The 22,168-nt window shown below is 35.6% G+C and overlaps 1 protein-coding gene across 2 annotated transcripts; it reads right to left on the reverse strand.

Moving 5' to 3' along the window:
• Positions 1–1,284: 1,284 nt before the first annotated feature.
• On the reverse strand, positions 1,285–21,885 carry cers5 (ceramide synthase 5). 2 transcript variants are annotated; one of them, XM_055218113.2, is made up of 10 exons: positions 21,595–21,881; positions 11,586–11,691; positions 9,605–9,735; positions 9,364–9,421; positions 9,086–9,136; positions 8,751–8,843; positions 7,638–7,766; positions 7,320–7,426; positions 4,438–4,594; positions 1,285–1,964 (listed from the first exon to the last, which is right to left on the reverse strand). In XM_055218113.2, the coding sequence occupies exons 1-10, from the start codon at positions 21,765–21,767 to the stop codon at positions 1,785–1,787; spliced, it is 1,185 nt and encodes a 394-aa protein (XP_055074088.2). In that variant the 5' UTR covers positions 21,768–21,881; the 3' UTR covers positions 1,285–1,784. The 2 variants fall into 2 exon arrangements, with proteins under 2 accessions (XP_055074088.2, XP_055074089.1); XM_055218114.2 differs by lacking the exon at positions 1,285–1,964 and adding an exon at positions 3,708–4,294 and having other exon boundaries at positions 21,595–21,885.
• Between the last annotated feature and the right edge of the window lie 283 nt (positions 21,886–22,168).

Below are 22,168 nucleotides of genomic sequence, written 5' to 3' on the forward strand. Positions count from 1 at the left end.
AACATTTTTTTATAGTTTCAGCTTTATAATGACATTGGATAGTGCCCCATTTTTAAACTTGCAGAAAGTGCATAATATCACTTTCTTTTTTTAGCCAAACACAGTCAAAGTTATATTAAAGGGATATTTTACAAGACTTTTTTTTTAAGATGTCAAATAAATCGTTGGTGTCCCCAAAAACTATGCATGTAAAGTTTTAGCTCAAAATACCATATTGATAATTTATTATAACATGTTAAAATTGCCACTTTGTAGGTGTGAGCAAAAATGTGCAGTTTTTTTTTTTTAATTCAAATGTGCTGCACTAAATGGCAGTGCCATGGTTGGATAGTGCAGATTAAGGGGCGGTATTATCCCCTTCTGACATCACAAATTTCAAAGCCTTATTTTTTCCCATGCTTGCAGTGAATGATTTACCAAAACTAAGTTACTGGGTTGATCTTTTACACATTTTCTAGGATAATCGAAGCACTGGGGACCCAACTATAGCACTTACACATGAAAGAGTCACATTTTCACGAGAGTCCCCTTTAAAAAATATCTAGAATCTTTTTTTAGCTTTATAATGGAATTGGATAGTGCCCCATTTTAAACCTAAAAAAATGCATCCACGTATGTGCATAGTTCATATAGTTTGAATTATAAATATTTCCTTACAAAACCCATGGCTTTATTCAGAAGTACATTATTAAATGTATGAATTAGTTTTTAATTGATGGACATGCTTTTTAAAGATTTACAAATGGGGCACTATCCAATGCTATTATAAAGCTGAAAAGAGCCAGGATATTATTTAATATAACTCAAACTAGGATGGCTTGAGGGTACGTAAAATATGTGCTACATTTCATTTTGAGGTGAACCATTTCTTTTCTTCTTTTTGTAAGAGAAAGAAATGTGATTAATAATGGTGAGACGTTAGAAGATGCGTAACACTTTCAGTTTTACAATTATAATAATAATATCCTTAACTATTTGTTTATAAAAATTTACAAAAAAATGACACACATTTTCAGATTTTATCAATATCTTTTAAATACCCTCATGTTTTAGTTTTATCATAACAGCGGGACTTTATTGCATGACTCTTTGATTATCAATGAAAGATAAAACCAGGCTCAGATCAAATCTGCCACTCGATATCATATTTTTGCATTGGTAAAATATTTTGAATAGAGCGGAAAATATTACATTTCTATTATCAAATTAGACTAAAATTACAACTTTTGAATAATCTGATAAATTTAAAACACTAGCAGAAATATTTGTGCTTTCAAAAGCATATCACTGTAAGACAAAGCCCCAGTTTTTATTTTAATAATCTTATTTGGTTTTTCCAAAATAAAAAAGGCAAAATGAAAAACAGAACAGAAACGGATTAAAAACACAACAGTAACCAAAACAAACAATGAAACAATAAATGGAAACTCAAGTACATCAGACAGATAAAATCTGAAGAGAAGGATTTTCCCTGACCTCCAGTAAAACGTGAAGATCGGAGAAAGAACGTCAAAGCTCTTCTCAACTCCCAAAACAAGGAAACAAGGGAATGCACATATCACTAATTTAATTATTTTCTCTCATTCGTCTTGTTTTCTCTTTCACAAGCTTCGTATAGTGCCCACATTGTCAACGTTACGGTCCGTCACTGTTGTCATCACTGGAAAAACTCCACAAACTGTGTCTCATAAATATCCCAAAAGAGGATTGTCCTAGTTTTTTTTTAGTTTTTTCATTTTTTGGTTTGGAACAAGAGGTAAAGGGATGAGCAAGAGTTCTGTGCGTCACCAGTCACTGTGGTTCTGGCTCCAGGATTTGGAGCCAAAATGGCCGTTCGTGCCATTTTCTCCTTTGGGTGATGATGAGTAGTGATTGCGGGTGGACTTCTTGAGTCGTTCCTTGTTGGGCGTTTCGGTTTCCTCCTCCGAGCTGCTTTCAATGTCACTGCGTTCGTCTTTCGAAACCTAGAAGACACGTGGGTTATTATTAGCTACAGAAACTCTTATTCATTTGGATGTGTTTTACAGTGGTGAGCGATTAAATATACATTCCACATTTAATAACACATCTGAAAACAGCTGTTTTGTTAAGGGGGAAAGGATTTTTAAAACGCAAATCCTTGTACTGTCGTGTGTATTTTGGCATTTATTACATTCCCTTATGTCCTTTTACGGTAGGTAAATTTTTTTATTAATTATTTTCATCATATTATATTTTGATTTATCACAATTATGATCACAATATTTTTTATTAACATATGACCGTTTCATTGGGCGCACGTGTGGTGATGCGATAAGCGTCTGGTCCGAACTTTACTTCCGGTTTCTGTTTGTTAAATGGTCTGACTAGTTGCTGAAATGGAACTAAAGAAATACCTCATTAAAAATAACAAATGTTTTGGGTTCCTATGTAATCTACGTGTTGTTAATTTCGCTTGTTATATAAATAAACTACTTTTAAAGGACTTTGTTGTTACTTATTCTTCGCAGAGTTTGCCGGAAGTTACGTGATGACCACGAAAGCTGTGTGTTTATGTTGTTACTGCTAAAACCGTCTATACCACAAATGCTGTTGGTAGAAGTTAAAGGGATAGTTCACCCATCATTTACTCAGTATCATGTATAAATTTCCCTTTTCTGTGGAAAAAATATTTTTTGAGCAATGTTTGTAAACAAACAGTTATGAAACACCAATGTCTTTCATAGTATTTTGTTTTAGGGCTGCATAACGATTAATCGCGACTAATCGTTTGCAGAATAACAGTTTTTGTTTACTTTATATACGTGTGTGTACTGTGTGTAATAATTATGTATATATAAATAATATTAATTATATATAAATATAAAAATTAGGGCTGTCAAAAGATTAATTGCGATTAATCGCATCCAACATAAAAGTTTCTGTTTACATAGCATATGTGTGTGTACTGTGTATAAATATTATGTATATATAAATACACACACATTCATGTATATATTTAAGAAATATTTGCATTTAAATACTGTATATACATTTCTATAATTTATATTATATATAAATATAAATATTTTATATATAAATATAACATTTTTTTCTTACATATATACATGATTGGGTGTGTTTTTATATATAAATAATAATTATACACAGTACACACACATTTGTTATGTAAACACAAACTTTTATTTTGGATGCGATTAATCGCGATTAATCTTTTGACAGCCCTAATAAAAATGTATATACACATGTAAATATTTCTTAAATATATACATGCATGTGTGTGTATTTATATATATACATAATTATTATACACAGTTCACACATTTATATAATGTAAATAATGTAAAACTTTTATTCTGCAAACGATTAGTCGCAATTAATCGTTATGCAGCCCTATTTTGTTTTTCTACTATAGAAGTCAATGGTGCTCGTGCTTTCTGCTTGATTAGCATAGCATATTAGCATATTCCTTTGTATTCAAAAGAACAAAGAAATATATACAGGTTTGTACCACTTTAGGGCGAGTACACTTTCTGGGTAATCTATCCCTTTAACCAAGCAGGTATATGACCAACCGTCAACGTTGAAATATGGTTGAAACAACGTTGATGCAACAGTTAATGCTAAATGTTTGCAAAAGGTTCATAAAACGCTTAAAAATCAATGCTGAAATAATGTTTGTTTAACGTTGATTAGATTTGCAAAATGAAAAGGTAATCCAACGTTGACTCAACCTTATCGTTGGCGTGCTAGTATACTGAACTATACAAATATAATGAATAGACAAATAAATAATTTGCAATAACACCACTAAACTAACAAAAGATACTTCATATGTCTGCTCTTAAGCCTTCAAAGTGCATGGCACCGTTCAATTCCACTGTAAATGTGTTTCTGTACCACAATCTTTGCTTAAAGAATTGCATAACCAAATTTTGTGTAATCAAATCCTTTCCAGAGTAGCAGTAGCAAAAGCACCATTGTTCATACTGTGATGTAACTAAAGCCTCTGGGCATCTAAAAAATAAAACCTATGGGTTATAATCCCTTAACTTCCTTTTTCAACAGGAAATGTGAAGCAAATCCATTCTTAAGCATGCATAGATTAAACATGATCAGGAATATCAAAGGACTGAAAAGAAGAAAAAGGTCCAGCCCAAAACGAGGACTTACAGAGCTAAACAGAGAAAGACTCAAAGCGAGACGACAGACGCGAGCGAGTTTAGCGGACAGAGTGAAAGATTTCTATCAGGAGATAAGATGAAAGACGGTGACAGCCTTCCAGCCAACGAGAGAGCGAGAAGATAAACCAGTTCTGCAGGAAAGATAAAGAGAGAGAGAGAGAGCGTGGATTTAATGTGATTTTCACTGTCACGTTTTTCCTTCATGCATTCTTGTGTCAATCATGTTGTTCATAAGAAGCTTAAAAAATGACAGGTAGAGCTGGAGGGTTCGGACCTTTCCTCTCATGAGGGCTTTGAAGGCGATGCGTGCGATGAGGTATGACCAGATGATGTGCAGCACTTGCAGCACCAGCAGCAGGACGTTGAAGAGCCACCATGACGGGTACGGCCCAATAATCTCCCAGCTCTCGAAGAGCGTAGTGTTTAGGATCCTGTAAATGTACGAAAACAACAAGATGAGATGTGTGCGAAAGTCATGCCATAATTAGATTTGTTGTTTTTGCATATTATAGTGATCATATCTAATTATTTCTCAAGTTTTTTTTATTAGAATACAACCAAAAAATACAGAAAACTTGTATAGTATTAAAAACAGTATAGAAGTATAAGCTGAAGTGTCAAGTATTTAGGGTAAACTCCCCTTCCACTTAAACCTAAATGAAATTAACAAAGGTCTCACTAAATACTGAGCGATGCCTGAAGAAAATTTAGTTTAGAATTTTTTTATTTCGTGTACATATTTCCTGTATTTTCTGTTTGTATCTTAATAAAATAGATTGAAAAATAAATATGGATGAAAATTTAAACTTCTAAAACAACAAGTCTGGTGGTGGTGGCCTAAGACTATTGCACAGTACTGTATACAGATAATTTATGCTTTTATAAATGATGATTAATGACTTGATTTATCAAATCACGATTAATCACATGCAAAAAAAATTGTGTTTACATAATATGTGTGTGTGTACTGTTTGTAATTATTTTGTATATATAAATACACAAACATGTATGTATATAATAAAAATAACATTAACATGCGTTTAATTGTTTGAAAGCCCCAAAACAATTCATCAACACACAAACGAAGACGCGAGCGCAATGCATGCCAATGTTCTTTTTTATTATATACATACATGTTTGTGTACTCACATATACAAAATAATTACAAACAGTACACACACACACATATTATGTAAACACAAATTTTTTGCATGTTATTAATCGTGATTAATCGTTTGACAGCCCTAAAATGAATCATTAACATACAAATGAAGATGCGAGTGTAATGCATACAATTTTTGTGTATTTATAGATATAAAATAATTACAAACAGTACACATACATGTATTATGTAAACACAAACTTTTATTTTGCATTTAATTAATCGCGATTAATTGTTTGACAGCCCTAAAACGAATCATTAACATACAAATGAAGATGCGAGTGTAATGCGATTAATTAAATGCAAAATAAAAGTTTGTGTTTACATAATATATGTATGTGTACTGTTTGTAATTATTTTATATCTATAAATACACAAAAATTGTATGCATTACACTCGCATCTTCGTTTGTTTGTTAAGGATTCATTTTAGGGCTGTCAAACGATTAATCACATGCAAAATAAAAGTTTGTGTTTACATAATATATGTATGTGTACTGTTTGCAATTATTTTGCATTTATAAATACGCAAACATTTATGTATATAATTAAAAAAACAAACATTAACATGCATTACACTCGCATCTTCGTTTGTATGTCAATGATTAATCCAAGGTCTGTCAAACGATTAATCGTGAGTAATTGCATGCAAAATAAAAGTTTGTGTTTACATAATATATGTATGTGTACTGTTTGTAATTATTTTGTATCTATAAATAGACAAACATCCATGTATGTAATAAAAAACATCAACATGCATTACAGACGCATCCCCGACTGCATGTTAACGATTCGCTTCAGGGCTGTCAAATGATCAATCACATGCAAAATAAAAGTTTGTGTTTACATAATATATGTGTGTTTGTACTGTTTGTAATTATTTTGTATCTATAAATACACAAACATTTATGTATGTAATAATAAAAAGAAACATTAACATGCATTACACTTGCATCTACGTTTGTATTTTAATGATTCGTTTTAGGGCTATCAAATGATTTATCACGATTAATTACATGCAAAATTAAAGTTTGTGTTTACATAATATATGTGTGTATGTACTGTTTGTAATTATTTTGTATATATAAATACACAAACATTTATGTATATTATAAAAAACATTAACATGCATTCCACTCGCATCTTCGTTTGTATGTTAATGATTCATTTTAGGGCTGTCAAACGACCAATCGCGATTACTTGCATGTAAAATAAACATATGTGTATGCATCATTTATGTGTTTGTGTACAATTATATGTATAATAAATAAATATAAATATACAATTCTATCGAAAAAGTACAACTTTTTGAAATATATAGTATAAAATATACACAGTGCACATAAATAATTTATAACGTTTAATAACTTTTATTTTGTATGCAATAAATTGCAATTTATCGTTTGACAGCCTTAAAATGAATCAATACAATACCAACTGAGATATGAGTCAAATATAACGTTGCAGTTGACATCTACCCTTATTGTTGTGTAAAAGTCACAGTTTAATCATTCACTTTTTAATTATTACCCAAAAGACCTTTGAGTTATGTGATGTTACTTGAGTTATGCGAGTTATAAAGACATCAAAATAACATTCATATGAACTGAAATCTTCATTGTATAGCTGTGCAAATGACAATAAAGCTATACACCATAAACATGTAATGGATGCTTGTGTATACTGGACAGTTTTAATACCATTATGAGAGCTAAAGAGCAGATTCACTAACTGCTATCTAGTTTCTACAGACAAAACATTTAATGTGTTAATGACTGATGGGGGATCAGTGTTATCTGGTTGATTGGGTGGTTTCTGTCAACAGTATGCACCCCTACAGGTTTCATTCGGCAGAAACATCAGACCTCCACCAAACCCTGATGCTCGGGTTTCAGCGTCCTGCAGGAGGCATCAAACGATCTAACCATTGACTGCTAACAAAGACACTTAACCGACATATTACACACAAACACACACACACATACAGATACTAACCAGAAGGGGTAAATGATCAACCTTGTCACAAAGAAGATTATTCCAAACACCACAAATATGCCGTCACATAATCGCTGGTATTTGGCATAATTTGCTAACTTCGCAGCCTATAAAAAACACAAATGGATAAACAGATTAGTGTGTTATAGGATTGTATAATAATTGTTAAGGATGATATGAATAGTTTTAAACAGTATAGTACTGGATGGACTGAATAATGGTTTATATAACACCTGTTTATAAAAAAAAAACAATAGCATATCATCAAGTTCAGCTTTTCTGTCAAATGTCATGTGACACACGTCCAGGTGTTCGTACCTCTAACAGGAAGTCTGAGGCGTCGTGAACACACATGACCAGACTGCCCACACGCACCATGTTATTTACATATGAGAAACTGATCAAGCTGACTGTCGCCAGATGATGAATGAACATAATGAGAAAATCCTGCGGAGAAAAAAAACACATCAGAATCAGATTTCAAAAGACACTTAATACATTATTTTACATTTTTTGTAAATAAAGTGCACATTCAAATGCGAAAATGTACAATTATAGATGTTTGTCTGCTTATAAGGAGGCTATATACATTTTTATGTATGTGTGGAAACAGAAGCTGGTCTCTTGTACAGCTCTTGTTCTGCTCTATCACTTCCACAAAATGTTCAAGACTATTTCCCTATGAATTCATCTGTTATTACTGTAGCTTGACGTCCCCATATAATGATCATATAGTAATGACTCTGTGTTAACAAATAGGCCGACTCCATCCAATACACACTGATCAGAGTCACGGAAATGTGTTATTTATCTTCGCTCACAGCCATACAACAAATGGTGAACTGCAACTGGCGAAACAAACAAACAGCCAAACACAAGCCATATGCGTTTGACAGCTGTTGTGTGCACTTGGACTCAGTATTATCATAGATTATTTGTTTAGTTATGGCCCTTTACTTTAAAACACACACACACACGTTTGTATGGGCTCTTTGTGAGAACAATCATAAAATGTAATGCAATGCCAAACCCTTACCCTAACCCCAGCCATCACAACTAGGTACCCAATTCTACCCAAAACTCAAGTCTCAACCGTTAAACATGCCTTTAAATGAATGCCAAACATTAAGGACTGTCCAAAATGTCCTTACTTTACTTTCTTTATCCTCACTCCGATGGTTATTCAAAAAATTTGTTCTCACAACGAAGGCTGTACAAGCACACACTTCTCTCAATTATGCTATTAAAGTACAAATCTGTATCACATGACAGATTAAGCCTGCTGACATGGCAAATGAAAACCCCTCTCTCTCTCTTTCTCTCTGTCTAACACACAAAAATGAATAAAAGTAAAAGGGCGATAACTGTGTGCTCACTGCAGTATAACACAATAGCATAACAGATCATGAACACACATCAGTTAAAACTTACCTTTCTTTTTATGTCTATAAACTGTGAGAACATTAGCGACCAGTAAAAGGCCAGTTCTGTTATATAGTAATAATACAGGCCTGGGGTCAGCACCTACAGGACACACAAACAGAAAGACACTCAGATTGCAGACCTATATCTCCGCTTAACACTGATACTCAAATATTATTACAAAACTCTCTGAAATACTTGCTGATCAGTCCGATGTGTGATTTTACGGTCTGATATTTGCATTTAATGACCTTTGACTTTGACAAGTTTCCTGAAAACGCCCACGATCGGGATTCATTTGAACCCACTTGTTAAATGCAAGATCATTTACATACAAACGTTACCTGATATGGGTAATTGAACCAGCACTGCCTCGTGTCCCACATCCAGACAGACTGTAACACACATGCACAAACAGACATGGTTAAATATCACCTTAGAAGTTCAGAAAAGTCGTCATTTATCATGTGTTATTTGACAAAGAGCTATAAAAAAAAGTCAAAAAAAATTAGATTTGCTGTAACTCTAACTAGTTTCTTTTTGGCTAAAATGACATTTCGTCACCTACAAATAACCTATAATTCCCATCCCACGGTCTCTGAGCCGTACGCCTGAAGCTCACCTGCCATAGGAAACACATGCCGTAAGTAAATATACACAGATAGAAGGTAAACCTCCACCTGCAGAGAAATCACAGTGTCTGTCAGATAAGCAAATGTGGGGGATTACACACGGATACAAAACTCAAACCACTAAAATATAAAATAAACTGCATTTCCATCATCTGCTCTATCAATAAAAATCATCATCAAGAGTGCATTCAGTAAACAAAGGCAGCAAATATCTAAAAAATAAAAACCTACATGCTCTCACAAAATTTGGTGTGTGTGCTAGGTTTGTCCTGGTTCCGTCTGTGTCTGAACCATCTCTGGACCTTACGAACATCCCAGTCCAGTTGTTTGGACAGACCTTCTAAATGGCGTGATTCTGGAGACTAAACAAACAGAGCACAACATGTTTTCACTATTTTATTGAATTTACATAAATGCATTTGGCAGACGCTTTATCCAAAGTAAAGCGGTCAAAAAATTAATCATGATTAATCTCATAAAAAAGGCTTTTTTGTATAATTTATGTGTTGATTTTGAAATCTTTTATATAAAAATTTAAAAAGTGATAAATAACTTTTTATTTAGTTACACATGCATGTCTGTATTATGCACATAATATTTACACAGTGCACACACACATTATGCAAACACAAAAATGTATTTTGTATGCGATTAATCGTGATTAATCTTTTGACAACCCTAATCCAATGTGACTACAAGCTGTATATTTTGTCAGTATGTGGGTTTTGTGGGATCAAACTCATGACCTTTGTCCACTCCAATGCTCTACCAATTGGGCTAAAGAGTCACTTGGTCTACAAAAAATGTCTTACAGAAGATACACAAACAATTTTATAACACATTATATGTGACCCTGAACCACAAAACCAAGAAGCACCGGTATATATGTAGCAATGGCCAACAATACTTTGTATGGGTCAAATTTATTGATGTTTTAATGCCCAAAATCAATCATTAGGATATTAAGTAAAGATCATTTTGTAAAATTTCTATGTTTAAAATACAAAAATTTAATTTTTGTGGGTGAATGTGAATGCCAGGAACTTAACTTGGACAACTTTTAAGGCGATTTTCTTAATATTTAGATTTTTTTGGCACCTTTAGATTCCAGATGTTCAAATAGTTATTTGTAGCTTGGTTAAGACATTTCCTATCCTAACAAACCATACATCAACGGAAAGCTTATTCATTCGACTTTCAGATGATACATAAGTATCAATTAAAAAAAAAAGTACCCTTATGACTGGTTTTGTGGCCTAGGGTCACATATAGCTTCCATGTATGTGTATGTCTTCTGGCTGACCAAATACATCAACTTTTGAAAAAAAAATGCAAGACGGCAAAAATTTTAGTTGCAATGAAAATCATTTGATTCTGACGCAATAAAAGTTTTAATTCTTTGAATGTTCATTGAATTTATTAAAATTTTTACAATTATTACAATTTTAGAAATTTTATTTTTGATGGATCTTTTAAAGAGTTAAAAAAAAAATCTACACAAAAGAATTAGGGACTAGTTCTAGCTAAAATAAATGGAAGAGCTGTTTAAACTGTAAACAACTTGCACTGACATATCTAAAAATACATCAGTGCCCTTTGTTTTGCCTCAAAATGAACACAAATAATGTTTTTAGTTAAGCATGTTTGTTAAAACTAGTTATGTTTCCAAATTAAGGCCTAGTCCTGACTTAAGGCAGTGGTTCTCAAACTTTTTCAGCGTGCGGCCCCCCTTGTGTATAGCGCATTCCTGTGTCATAAAGCTGGGGCCCCCCTGACACCATCTCGCGGCCCCCAGTTTGAGAACCACTGACTTAAGGTATACCCTGTCTGGGAAACCACCCCTTAAAGTAAAAAAAATTAATAAAAGTATGGCAAAAAAGTATTTTCTGCAGCAAACTTAAACTCAAATAAAATCTTCACCTATAACAAGACGCTTCAGTTTTATTGCTGATAAGAGCTTCAACAATCATTTGTTACTATAAAGATAAATACTACAATCCTATAAACGCTGGGCTCTATTCATTTCTGGTAATGTTAAACCTGCTCTGACCTGTGATTTTACGCCATTTCAGTGCTAAAGGTGAGATCCTGTATGGCTTTATTATTCTGTTTATATAACTTTAGAAAAAAGTTCCCAAAAAAAGAAACTAAATGAAAATGTTTCAGGAATTCATACTGTAATAACTAAGTCAGGTGTATGACTCCAGCATACCTTTGTAATAGACGTAAACACTTTCTCCAGAACGGCATTGGGTTGAGCTCTCCGGCCCACTTCTGTCTGGATCTGAAGAACAGAGGCACATGGACCAGCGATAAACCTGCAGGAGATAAAAACAGATATGAATCAGACGTGATCAACGTCAGGAAGATGTGACAAATGATTTACATGCCGTTCCTGCTAATCCAGATTTTAATCTAGTTCAACACAAGACACTTATCTGAAGTGGTTCGCATTCAAGAGGCAGCGTGTCATCTATTCAACCTCAGGTCATTGTGCATACAAACAATGAGATTACACTATCAGTACATATACAATAAGATAAGTGATATATTTAATAATCTTCTGATATCTTAAATGTTCATGTAGCTCAACTGGTAAAGCATTGCGTAGAGCAAAAGGGAACAGACACACTGAAAAGTTTATTTGTTGATGGACTGTAAATTTGTTTGAGTAAAAGCATCTGCCAAATGATAGAGATGTGACATAATTTCCACTGGGTTTATCTGCAGCATTACTGAAGCACTGAAATAACAACACTTTCATTTGACTCATGCAAAATTTAACTACATTCCTCAAACAAATCATTCGACTGGCTGATTAATAAAAGCCAGCAGATCAGGACAATAAAAAGATTTGAGCGTAGCACCAGCACACGACTTCAGATTTGTTTGCATGACCAAATCTGAAAGCTCTCATGAGACTCATCGGTCAAGAAATTCCAGAAGAATAATTTACATATCTCTGATGTAAAGAAATAAAGGTTCGCCTTGGGATGCATAATGATTAATCGCGATTAATCTATAGCAGAATAAACGTTTTTGTTAACATCATATATGTGTGTATAATAACTTTGTATAAATAAATGCACACACATGCATACATGTATATTTAGGAAATGTTTACATGTGTTTATACATTTGTATATTTATGTATAATTTATATGATATATAAATGAAGAGTTAACTCTTTAAAATTTTTCAGAAATCTTGTTTTTTTGGTTGTGCATTCAAATTAATTTCAGTGCAACTGCAGTTGGTTTGTTATTTAAACCTTCATAACTTAAAAAATACAGCTAAGTAGCACCATAAAACAAAATAATACCATGATAATAAACATGTTTTGACAAAAATGTTAAAAACGGAAGTTATCTCGTCTTGCAACAAAACTCTTCAAATACTTAATATATAAAAATATTTTTTTCTTAAAATTATACATGCATGTGTGCATATTTTAAAAATTAATAATAACTATAATAGATTTTGATAAAGATAATAATGTGATAACTTATTTAACGTTTACAGTTACGTACAACAGCGTTATGGTTATCCATAGCTAGCATTACAATCTAAACGATTTTTGAATGTCTGTCAATGTTTTAACGTTCATCACATAAGATAAATCACTCTGAAAGTGATCACATCGATATCGCCCCATGCTTCATTTTCGTTTTAGTTGTGGCGTGAACTACACAGAACGATATTTTAGTCTAACTTTAAAGTTATCGTATAAATTGGCTTTTAACACCTAAAGCAGTGTTATTGTCCCGTTTGTGTGGACATTAATGTAGCAAACATAACATTTATCTTTTTATAGTTATCGCTTTGATGTTAACATGTTGTCTTTCTTCCTGAAGTTTTGCATGTAATAATGCTGCTGAAAAATTTTCTCATAAAAACGCATTTGAAAGTTCTTCGTATAAAATGGTCAGTCAAACAATAAAAGCAAGTGAGTGAGGGGTTTAATAAATACACAGCTCTATAAATGACCTGGCAGACTGAATGGCCGCTCAACGTATCAGGGTGTTGACAATGGTTGTTTTGAGCAGTTCATTAACTCACAATAGGCTCATGATGATGAACTATGGCTCCAGGCCTGTTAAACTGACCATAAACACTACATACAACACTGTGGAATTTGACACTCATCATAAAAATAAATCACTGCCTCCACAATTCACTTAAAACAGACCGGGAATTCAATTATTAGTAGTAAATACACTTTTAAAATGTGCATTACACCAGAACTGATCATGTTGGCTTACACAAGGCTTAAACAGAGTAAGTTGTGTAAACAGTGACGTTCCTTGTTTAACACAAAGGCATTCGTAATATTCCCTCATGACGATGGGGTCAATGTGACAGCTGAGTCTGAATTAAAGCCAAAGCATTCAGCTTTACTGAACGCATACGAGAAACTTCCCAAAGCACCTCAAAATATTTCCTAGTAAATAAAACATAAATATGTTTAGACAATACACAGAGCTATTTAGGAATCCCAGGAAATTCATCTCAGAGAAGTATCTCAGTGAGTTTTTAGTTGTTTCGGTCACATGGCTGTTTACTTTTGCTGTGCTGGTGGGTCATCTAAAGACACAAACTATCTTTATGAGAACATCCAGACTCCAGCTGACAGACAATTCAGCTACTTGAAGAAAACAGAGGTCCACAAAAATGCACTTTGATCTTTTGTCATGTGTAACACCGAACGACTTTCAATTTGTACACCTCAATTTGAATTATTAGAAAATATTCATAACAATCACTAAAGTTCTTCAAGACTGTGAATTAAGCAATCAGGGAAGTTCCACATAGATTACCAGAGTCAAAAGCCAAATACTACGGTTATAAGAGTTGCATCACTAACACAAGATTTTTGGCAATGACTTTACTCATGTTGTCATACTGGAGACTCAAAACTCTCCAAATTTGTTTCAGGGCTTAAATGTTCACTGTGAAGGATTTTCTTATTTTATTTTCTTACAAATTCGATTTAAGTCACTGATAAATGAAACATGTCCTGACTGTGTCTAGATGGGAAGGCATCTCCATTTTGACTGTGTCCTTAATGGGAGAAGTCTTGGTTCTGACTGTGTCCTGAGCGGGCAGAGCCTTGGTTCTGAGTCTAACTATGTCCTAAGTGGGAGTAGTCTTTGTTCTGGCTGTGTCCTAAATGGGAGGAGTTTTGGTTCTGACTGAGTCCTGAGTGGGAGGGGTCTTGGTTCTGACTGTGTCCTGAGTGGGAGGGGTCTTGGTTCTGACTGTGTCCTGAGTGGGACGGGGCTTGGTTCTGACTGTGTCCTGAGTGGGAGGGGTCTTGGTTCTGACTGTGTCCTGAGTGGGAGTAATCTTGCTTCTGGCTATGTCCTGAGTAGGAGGAGTCTTGGTTCTGGCTGTGTCCTAAGTGGGAGTAGTCTTGGTTCTGACTGTGTCCTAAGTGGGAGTAATCTTGGTTCTGACTGTGTCCTGAGCGGGAAGTGTCTCGGTTCTGAGTCTAACTTTGTCCTAAGTGTGAGTAGTCTTGGTTCTGACGGTGTTTTGAGTGGGAGTAATCTTGCTTCTGGCTATGTCCTGAGTTGGAGGAGTCTTGGTTCTGGCTGGGTCCTGAGTAGGAGGAGTCTTGTTTCTGGCTGTGTGCTGAGTGGGAGTAGTCTTGGTTCTGGCTAGGTCATGAGTAGGAGGAGTCTTGGTTCTGGTTGTGTCCTGAGTGGGAGGCGTCTCGGTTCAGAATCTGACTGTGTCCTAAGTACGAGTTGTCTTGGTTCTGACTGTGTCCTGAGTGGGAGTAATCTTGCTTCTAGCTGGGTCCTGAGTAGGAGTCGTCTTGGTTCTGGCTGTGTCCTGAGTGGGAGGCATCTCGGTTCTGAATCCGATTGTGTCCTGAGTGGGAGGAGTCTTGGTTCTTGCTATGTCTTGAGTAGGAGGTGACTCGGTTCTGAATCTGACTGTGTCCTAATTGGGAGTAACCTCACTTCTGACTGTGTCCCGAGTAGGAGGAGTCTTGGTTCTGGTTGTGTCCTGAGTGGGAGGTGTATCGGTTCTGAGTTTTACTGTGTCCTGAGTGGGAGGAGTCTTGGTTCTGTCTGTGTCCTAAATGGAATGAATCTCCGATCTGAGTCTCACTGTGTCCTAAGAGGGAGGAGACTTGATTCTTGTTGTGTCTTGAGTTAGAGGCATCTCCGTTCTGAATCTGACTTTGTCCTAAGTAGGAGTATTCTTGATTCTGACTGTGTCCCGAGTGGAAGGTGTCTCTGTTCTGAGTCTAACTGTGTCTTGAGTGGGAGGTGTCTCTGTTCTGAGTCTAACTGTGTCCTGAGTAGGAGGAGTCTTGGTTCTGACTGTGTCTTGAGTGGGAGGCGTCTCGGTACTGAGTCTGACTGTGTCCTAAGTGGGAGTAGTCTTGGTTCTGGCTGTGTCCAAACTGGAGAAGTCTGGTTCGACTTAATGCGACTTGAAGCTGAGTATGCTGGTTAGAAATTTTGTCAAACTTGCGCTGAAATCATGTGACGTATGGTATCAAACGTACCATGAGAGTACCGTGTGAGTGTGTGTGGTGAGTGGGCAGAATCTCCATTCTGACTGTCACGAGTAGATGTAGTCTTAGTTTATCACTCACATCCTGTATGTCTCAATGGGACTCAGAACCTAAAACTGCTCCCACGACCCTATAATACAATAACTGCAGAAGTGCATCAACAGCATGCAAATGTTTATTCATCTGAGCCAAGACTCTTTCTATTATAATTCTTTACCAAACAACAAAGAAATAAGCATGAAGAAATGCATAAAGAAATAAGATATGATTTTGATTCTTTTATAAATTATGGACCATTTAATGAAATTCAAATGAAATTTGTTCACAATCTAATTATGATTCTTTCATTCAATACACCATGAAATATAATCATCTTTCATTGTAATCAATATGATTCATATTTTTTATATGCTGAAGGCACAAATGTCAACAAAGATGTGTTTAGTACCCAACAATAACACATCAGATTTGACATAACCCAGAAAAACAAAAGGAAAAATTGCATCCATGATTATAAAACATTGTCTGTTATAAACATGATGTATCAATGTATTGCAGTCCTACGCAAGTTCACATAAACAATTCTCCCGAGGAGATCTTTAGCACATTAACTATTCAGTGACAGACTGAAATCTAGAGGGAAAGAACCTGGAAACCAATGAGGACTAATTTCCAGAAGCCAAACCTCTTAGGCAACAGTCTTAAAATACTAAAGTCAATCCAGATCTGATGTTTTTACAGCAACACATTCCTTTGACAATAGCCGCCTTAATAACACACTGTGTGTATGTGTGTGTACAGTGTGTGTTTATGTACGTGTTGTGTACAAATGAAAGTTAAATGTTTAAGGCCTCGGGCAACACAGAGACACAAGATACCCAAGTGTTCAACTGTGCCAAAAAAGATACTGACATGTCTTAAAAATGGCTTTTAGCGTTACTTTATCAGGGTATAATTTTTTATGCAAAATCTATACATAATAATATAAATAATAATTGAATATTATAAATACTATACATTAAAGCTGCTCAGTTATGAGTAAAATCATAATCTAAATTTTTCCCACGATAGTCGCGGTTATTTAACGATTACTCTGTGACTTTGAAAACACAAATTTGTTATTAACTATTTTGCTTGTTGCAAAACGTTGGACGTGTCAAAGCAGCGGTGCTTCGAAGTGCCTTACAAACACATTGGTCCAGCAGCATGCAATTTATAAAATAGATGAAGGCGCATAAAAAAATAAATTTTATATAATACTACTACATTTTCGGGGTAAAGAAGCACCCACAGATTCGAACACTGAAGAGTTTTGTATGTGCGTGACTTCTCATTGTCAGAGGACATGAAAACCGTCTGTGATCTACAGTCACTGATGAATAAATGAAGAGAACGGTGCTGCTGATGATGTCATCGTGACCCAATACATGCAGACCAGATCAACCCCCAGCAGATCAACTAGTATAATTGCCCTCCATAGAGGTTTAACCATTCGGGAAACATCAGCACATGGCGAACCTGCCTGACAACGACGCTCTTCTACCGAGAAAAACCCTGAAGACAAAAAAACCCAACTAACCGACAGTCATCATCAACAAAATAAACATCACGCGTGACACCGACAGATAAATCACACGTTTATCTGTCAAAAGCAAAAACTCTTGAGAAATGAACAGAACGTTATTGACAAGTTTTTCAAGAATGAAGTCTGGCTTCATTCTCAAATCCTGCTCATCGACAACACAACGCTTCCAGGCCATGACAGAGACAACCACAACTAAATAATTAACAAACTTTATGACTTAAGTTAAAAGAGAGTAAACTTAGGGTCAGTTCTAGATAATAACATGAACTTCTTTCCATTTGTATTGCATCTTCTTGTGTAAAAAAAAAATTATACATTTAGTTCAAACTTTGCGTTTTGCACATAAAATAAGCCATGGTCCTTATTTTATGACCGAGCTGGTTTTCAGAACTGGTTTCGGTTGCTATTTCGGGTCATAGCAGGAATGAGTGAAAAGTCAAATGTAAATTTTCTAGTATTAGGATGAAACTGGTGCGACCAGACTCAAAGCCACTAAATACTTCAACTGAACCAGTATGACAATCACAGCGATGTTTCAGGTTCCTCCAGATGATTCCTCTTATCGTGCTAAAAAGTCAAATGTGGCCTGAGGACCCTACACTACACAAGAAGTATAGTAGTAGTACGTGATGTTATTTTGGAGATCAGGCGAGATGTTTTGCTTATTTGGACATGGTGGTTCCATGGTATACGAATGTTGTTATTAATCAGTACCGTGGTATTATCATCTGATACCATCACTGTACTTTTCATGCAAAGCTTTCAGACTCATTTCACCCGTGCACACTGGATTCAGACGTCAAACGGGATCTGTTGTACATCCCACTCACTGAATGTTGACCCAAAAAAGTTCAGGAATGCTTCTGCAATCGAATTAATGTCCAAAAGACGTTGAATGTGTTTTGCAGAGAGGTTCTTATGTAACACAATTATGTTCTGACAGAAAGCCTGGCGTTCGGTGTAACTTGCATACAAATGTTCCTCTCTTAAAGGAGAATACGGCATTTAAAGCTTTTGGGGCATAATGTTAAAAGTTCATTTAGGCCATTTACAATGCGTACAATAGAAGTTAATGACCATAAATGGTAAATACATGCCTTTTCGTACATATGGCTACAACAAAATGTAAAAATTACGGTGCTGTTTCCCAGACAAGGTTTATTTTAGACATAGACCCAGACTAAAATGCATGTTTGAGCTGTCTTATTTAAAAACACCTTGCATTGACATATCTTAACATATATCACTGCCATTATTTTGTCCCAGGATGCACAAGTATTGTTTTTTGTAAAGTAAGTCTGTAAAAACTACTTACAGGGTGGTTTCTCGGACAGGGATTAGCTTAAAATAGGACTAGACCTTAGTTTAATTAGGAAATATAACTAGTTTTAACAAACATGCCTTACTAAAAACATGTGTATTTTGAGTCAAAACAAAGGGCACTGATGTATTAAGATATGTCAGTGCAAGTCGTTTTCAGTTTGGACAGCTTTTAAATTTATTTTAGTCTAGGACTAGTCTAATCCCTATCTGGGAAACCGACCCTAAGGATTACTTTAAAACAGGACTAGGACTAGGTTATATTAGGATATTTCAGTCATTAAAAAAACAACATTATAAATAAACACTACTGGTGTGCATCTTACTCGCACTGATATATTTTAAGATTTAACATTTAAGTTAGTCTGGGACTAGGCTAAAGCGCTGTCTGGGAGAACGACCCAAGGGGCAGTTTTCCGGGGAGGGATTAGACTAGTCCTAGACTAAAATAAAATAAATGTAAGAGCTGTCTAAACTGAAAACAACTTGCACTGACATATCTTAAAATGCCTCAAAATGCACACAAGCCATGTTATTTGAATGGCATATTTGTTAAAACTAGTAATATTATGTCCTAATTAAACTAAGGTCTAGTCCTGGTTTAAACTAATCCCTGTCCGGGAAACCACCCCTAAATGTCCTAATATAACTAAGGCCTAGTCCTGGATTAAGCTAAACCCTGTCCAAGAAACTGCCCTTACATCTGTTAATACGATTTATTAACTATGATAAAAGTGTTCGCTGAAACAAATCTGTTTGTGATAATGATGTTTATGGATTAGCCCCGCCTCCAAGAAGTCTTTAAGGCGCATTACTGTCTGCGAGTTTAAATAAAGTAAAAAAAATATTTTTGTGGTTATGTCACAAAACACTGTCGACTGAGCTTAAAACCTAAAGTATAGTCCCGTTTTTACGCGAACGGGCAGATTTTTGTAACATTTGTAAGCGTAGTTTGTACTTGTAGGTCAAGCATGCGCATACAGGAGTATGGAGCGGATAACACAGAACATGTTTATGACAGTGGGAGGAGCCTTTTTTAAATTTCAGTTTTCTATGTGTAGTGAGCGTTATGCGTTTTGCTGCCTGCTTCTGAGCAGCTGAAGTTGAAAAAATCAACTTGGAGCAGAAAAACGCCCAACGTTGTTCACGTCTTTTCATTAACCAGCTGAATGCGGGGAGAGGCTGGCCTTCCGTTGTGTTGACAGTATGGCTGGACCAGACTATTCGATTATTCGAATATTCGTTCCGTGGGTTGACAATCGATTTTCGAATATTCTTTTTTTACAACATTACTAATTATTAATGCAGGGCTTTTACCAAGCAGGAAATGCGCCACATGCTCCTACTCTATAGGTGGCGCTGCGAGACCAACAGCCATAGCCAACAACCACCAAACACCAGCAGTAGAAGATCATGCCTCGAACCTAAGCGCACTTACTCCTTTGGCATTAACACTTATAGTGCTGTAAATAACATTCAATTTCTTGCAAAAACTGATCGATTTGCTTCACAAGATGTCACCAGGAGTTATGGATGGGATACTTTTGTATTGGATCTGCTTTTAATCTCTCAAAGTAGCGAATCTATTGACTTGGATGACAGAGCACTGGGTTTCTGCAAACTAACGTTACCTTCTTTAATGTTCTACTAAGGATAAAAACATATCGGATGGCGTAAGTGTTAGAAAATAAACTTGATATTAAAAGTATGCTAATGTGTTCTTTATTACAGTTAGTTGAACTTCGTTCATTTATTTGCGTTGTTCTTTGATTTAAATAGCCTGACCTTTACATGTCAGTAATTACTGTGCTGCTAATTTCTGATATGGGAGTGTTTGTTTGTTAGAAAAATGTTAGGCTACCTTATTACCTTAGTATTGCTCTTGTTTGTTTATGTTGTTTGTAAAGCCGTTTGTTTATGTTGTTTCTGCTGAAACCGTCTACACAGAACATACAAGGAGATTTTGAAGAAAATATTTATATGATAGGCCAGATCCGCCCACTGGAGCTTGACCACCTCAAACCCCATTCACTTTAACAGTATGATGATCAAAAAGCCGCTTTTGCGAATTTGATAAATTGTTTGCATCCCATTTCAGAAATAAACATTACATGGGTTTGGAAAGAGATGTCGGTGAGTAAATAAGAGCAAAATTAAAAATATAATTTTTGGTGTACTGTCCCTTTAAAAGTGATTCTTCGTGAAGTGAAGCACAAATGTCATTAGCATTGAAGTTGAGCTGAATTCAGATCATTCTTCAGACATGACACTGCACATGTTTACACACCGCAGCAGGCTTCATAGGGTCTTTATAAGGTGTGGCACTGATTCATCATTCATATCAACACTAAACATTGAGATTTACCAAAAAAAGCCCTCATAACAAAAACAACAATATTCAATCCCACCTCTCCTCACACTGAACGAAGGAAGCTCGTGTAAACAGCATGCTCCTCAAAAGCACGAGTGAGTTAGCAAAGTGGAAAGAGATGAAATAAAACACTTTTTAACTAGTTAATCCTAATTTATAAACCCAGGCCCTGCTGGTCAGCTGACAGATGTCTCAGTCTGAAAGTTCATAGCCAGCAGGGTTAGAAAATCAGGTTTAACCAAACCCAAATGGCAACTTTTGTATAATTAACGTTTTATACCACATACGTGCACGTGCCCGCGCAAACATTATCTTGTGTGATGCAATGAACTTCACGTGAGTTTAATTCACGTTTCTGATCACCAAATGGGTCACAAAGCCCAAAACAAGTCGCCATCCGAACCGAATCATACCTCTCGAAGAAGATCCGTACTGCGAATATCCCCAGTGCCAGCGGGAGCGCCGTGATCAAGTGTCCGGCTTTCGGGTACTCCAGTCCGGGCGCCGGGTCGGCCAGATCCGCCCAGGTGACATTGTGCGGAAGCCAGAAGCGCTCGTTCCAGAACCAGGCTGAGAGCGCAGCCATGTTAGAGGAGAACTGAAGATTCAGAGAGAGGAGGACGGACTGAAAGAAACCATTCACGCCCCTTGCGCGCTCTCTCTCTCTTTCCACGCCCGTGATCGGATGATGCAGGAAGTGTGCCCGGTTTTCCGCGAGATGCGCACGAGAACGAAACAGACGTGACGTGCGCGTAATTGTGATGATTTTAATAAAATGCAGACTTTATCAGATCTCATCGTCTTTTTTACTATTGATGATGAAAGCTCTGACTTGTGATATCTGAGTCGTGTTTTGGAATTGGTTCTTTTAATAATTCGATCAATGCAAAACGCCGCAAATGCGCGTTCATACTCTGAAATAGTATAACAATAATTTTGATATGAGATTGACTTTATTAGATCTTGTCGTTATATAACTTTTTTTGT

Source organism: Misgurnus anguillicaudatus, chromosome 23, assembly GCF_027580225.2.
Source record: "Misgurnus anguillicaudatus chromosome 23, ASM2758022v2, whole genome shotgun sequence".
NCBI lineage: Eukaryota > Metazoa > Chordata > Actinopteri > Cypriniformes > Cobitidae > Misgurnus > Misgurnus anguillicaudatus.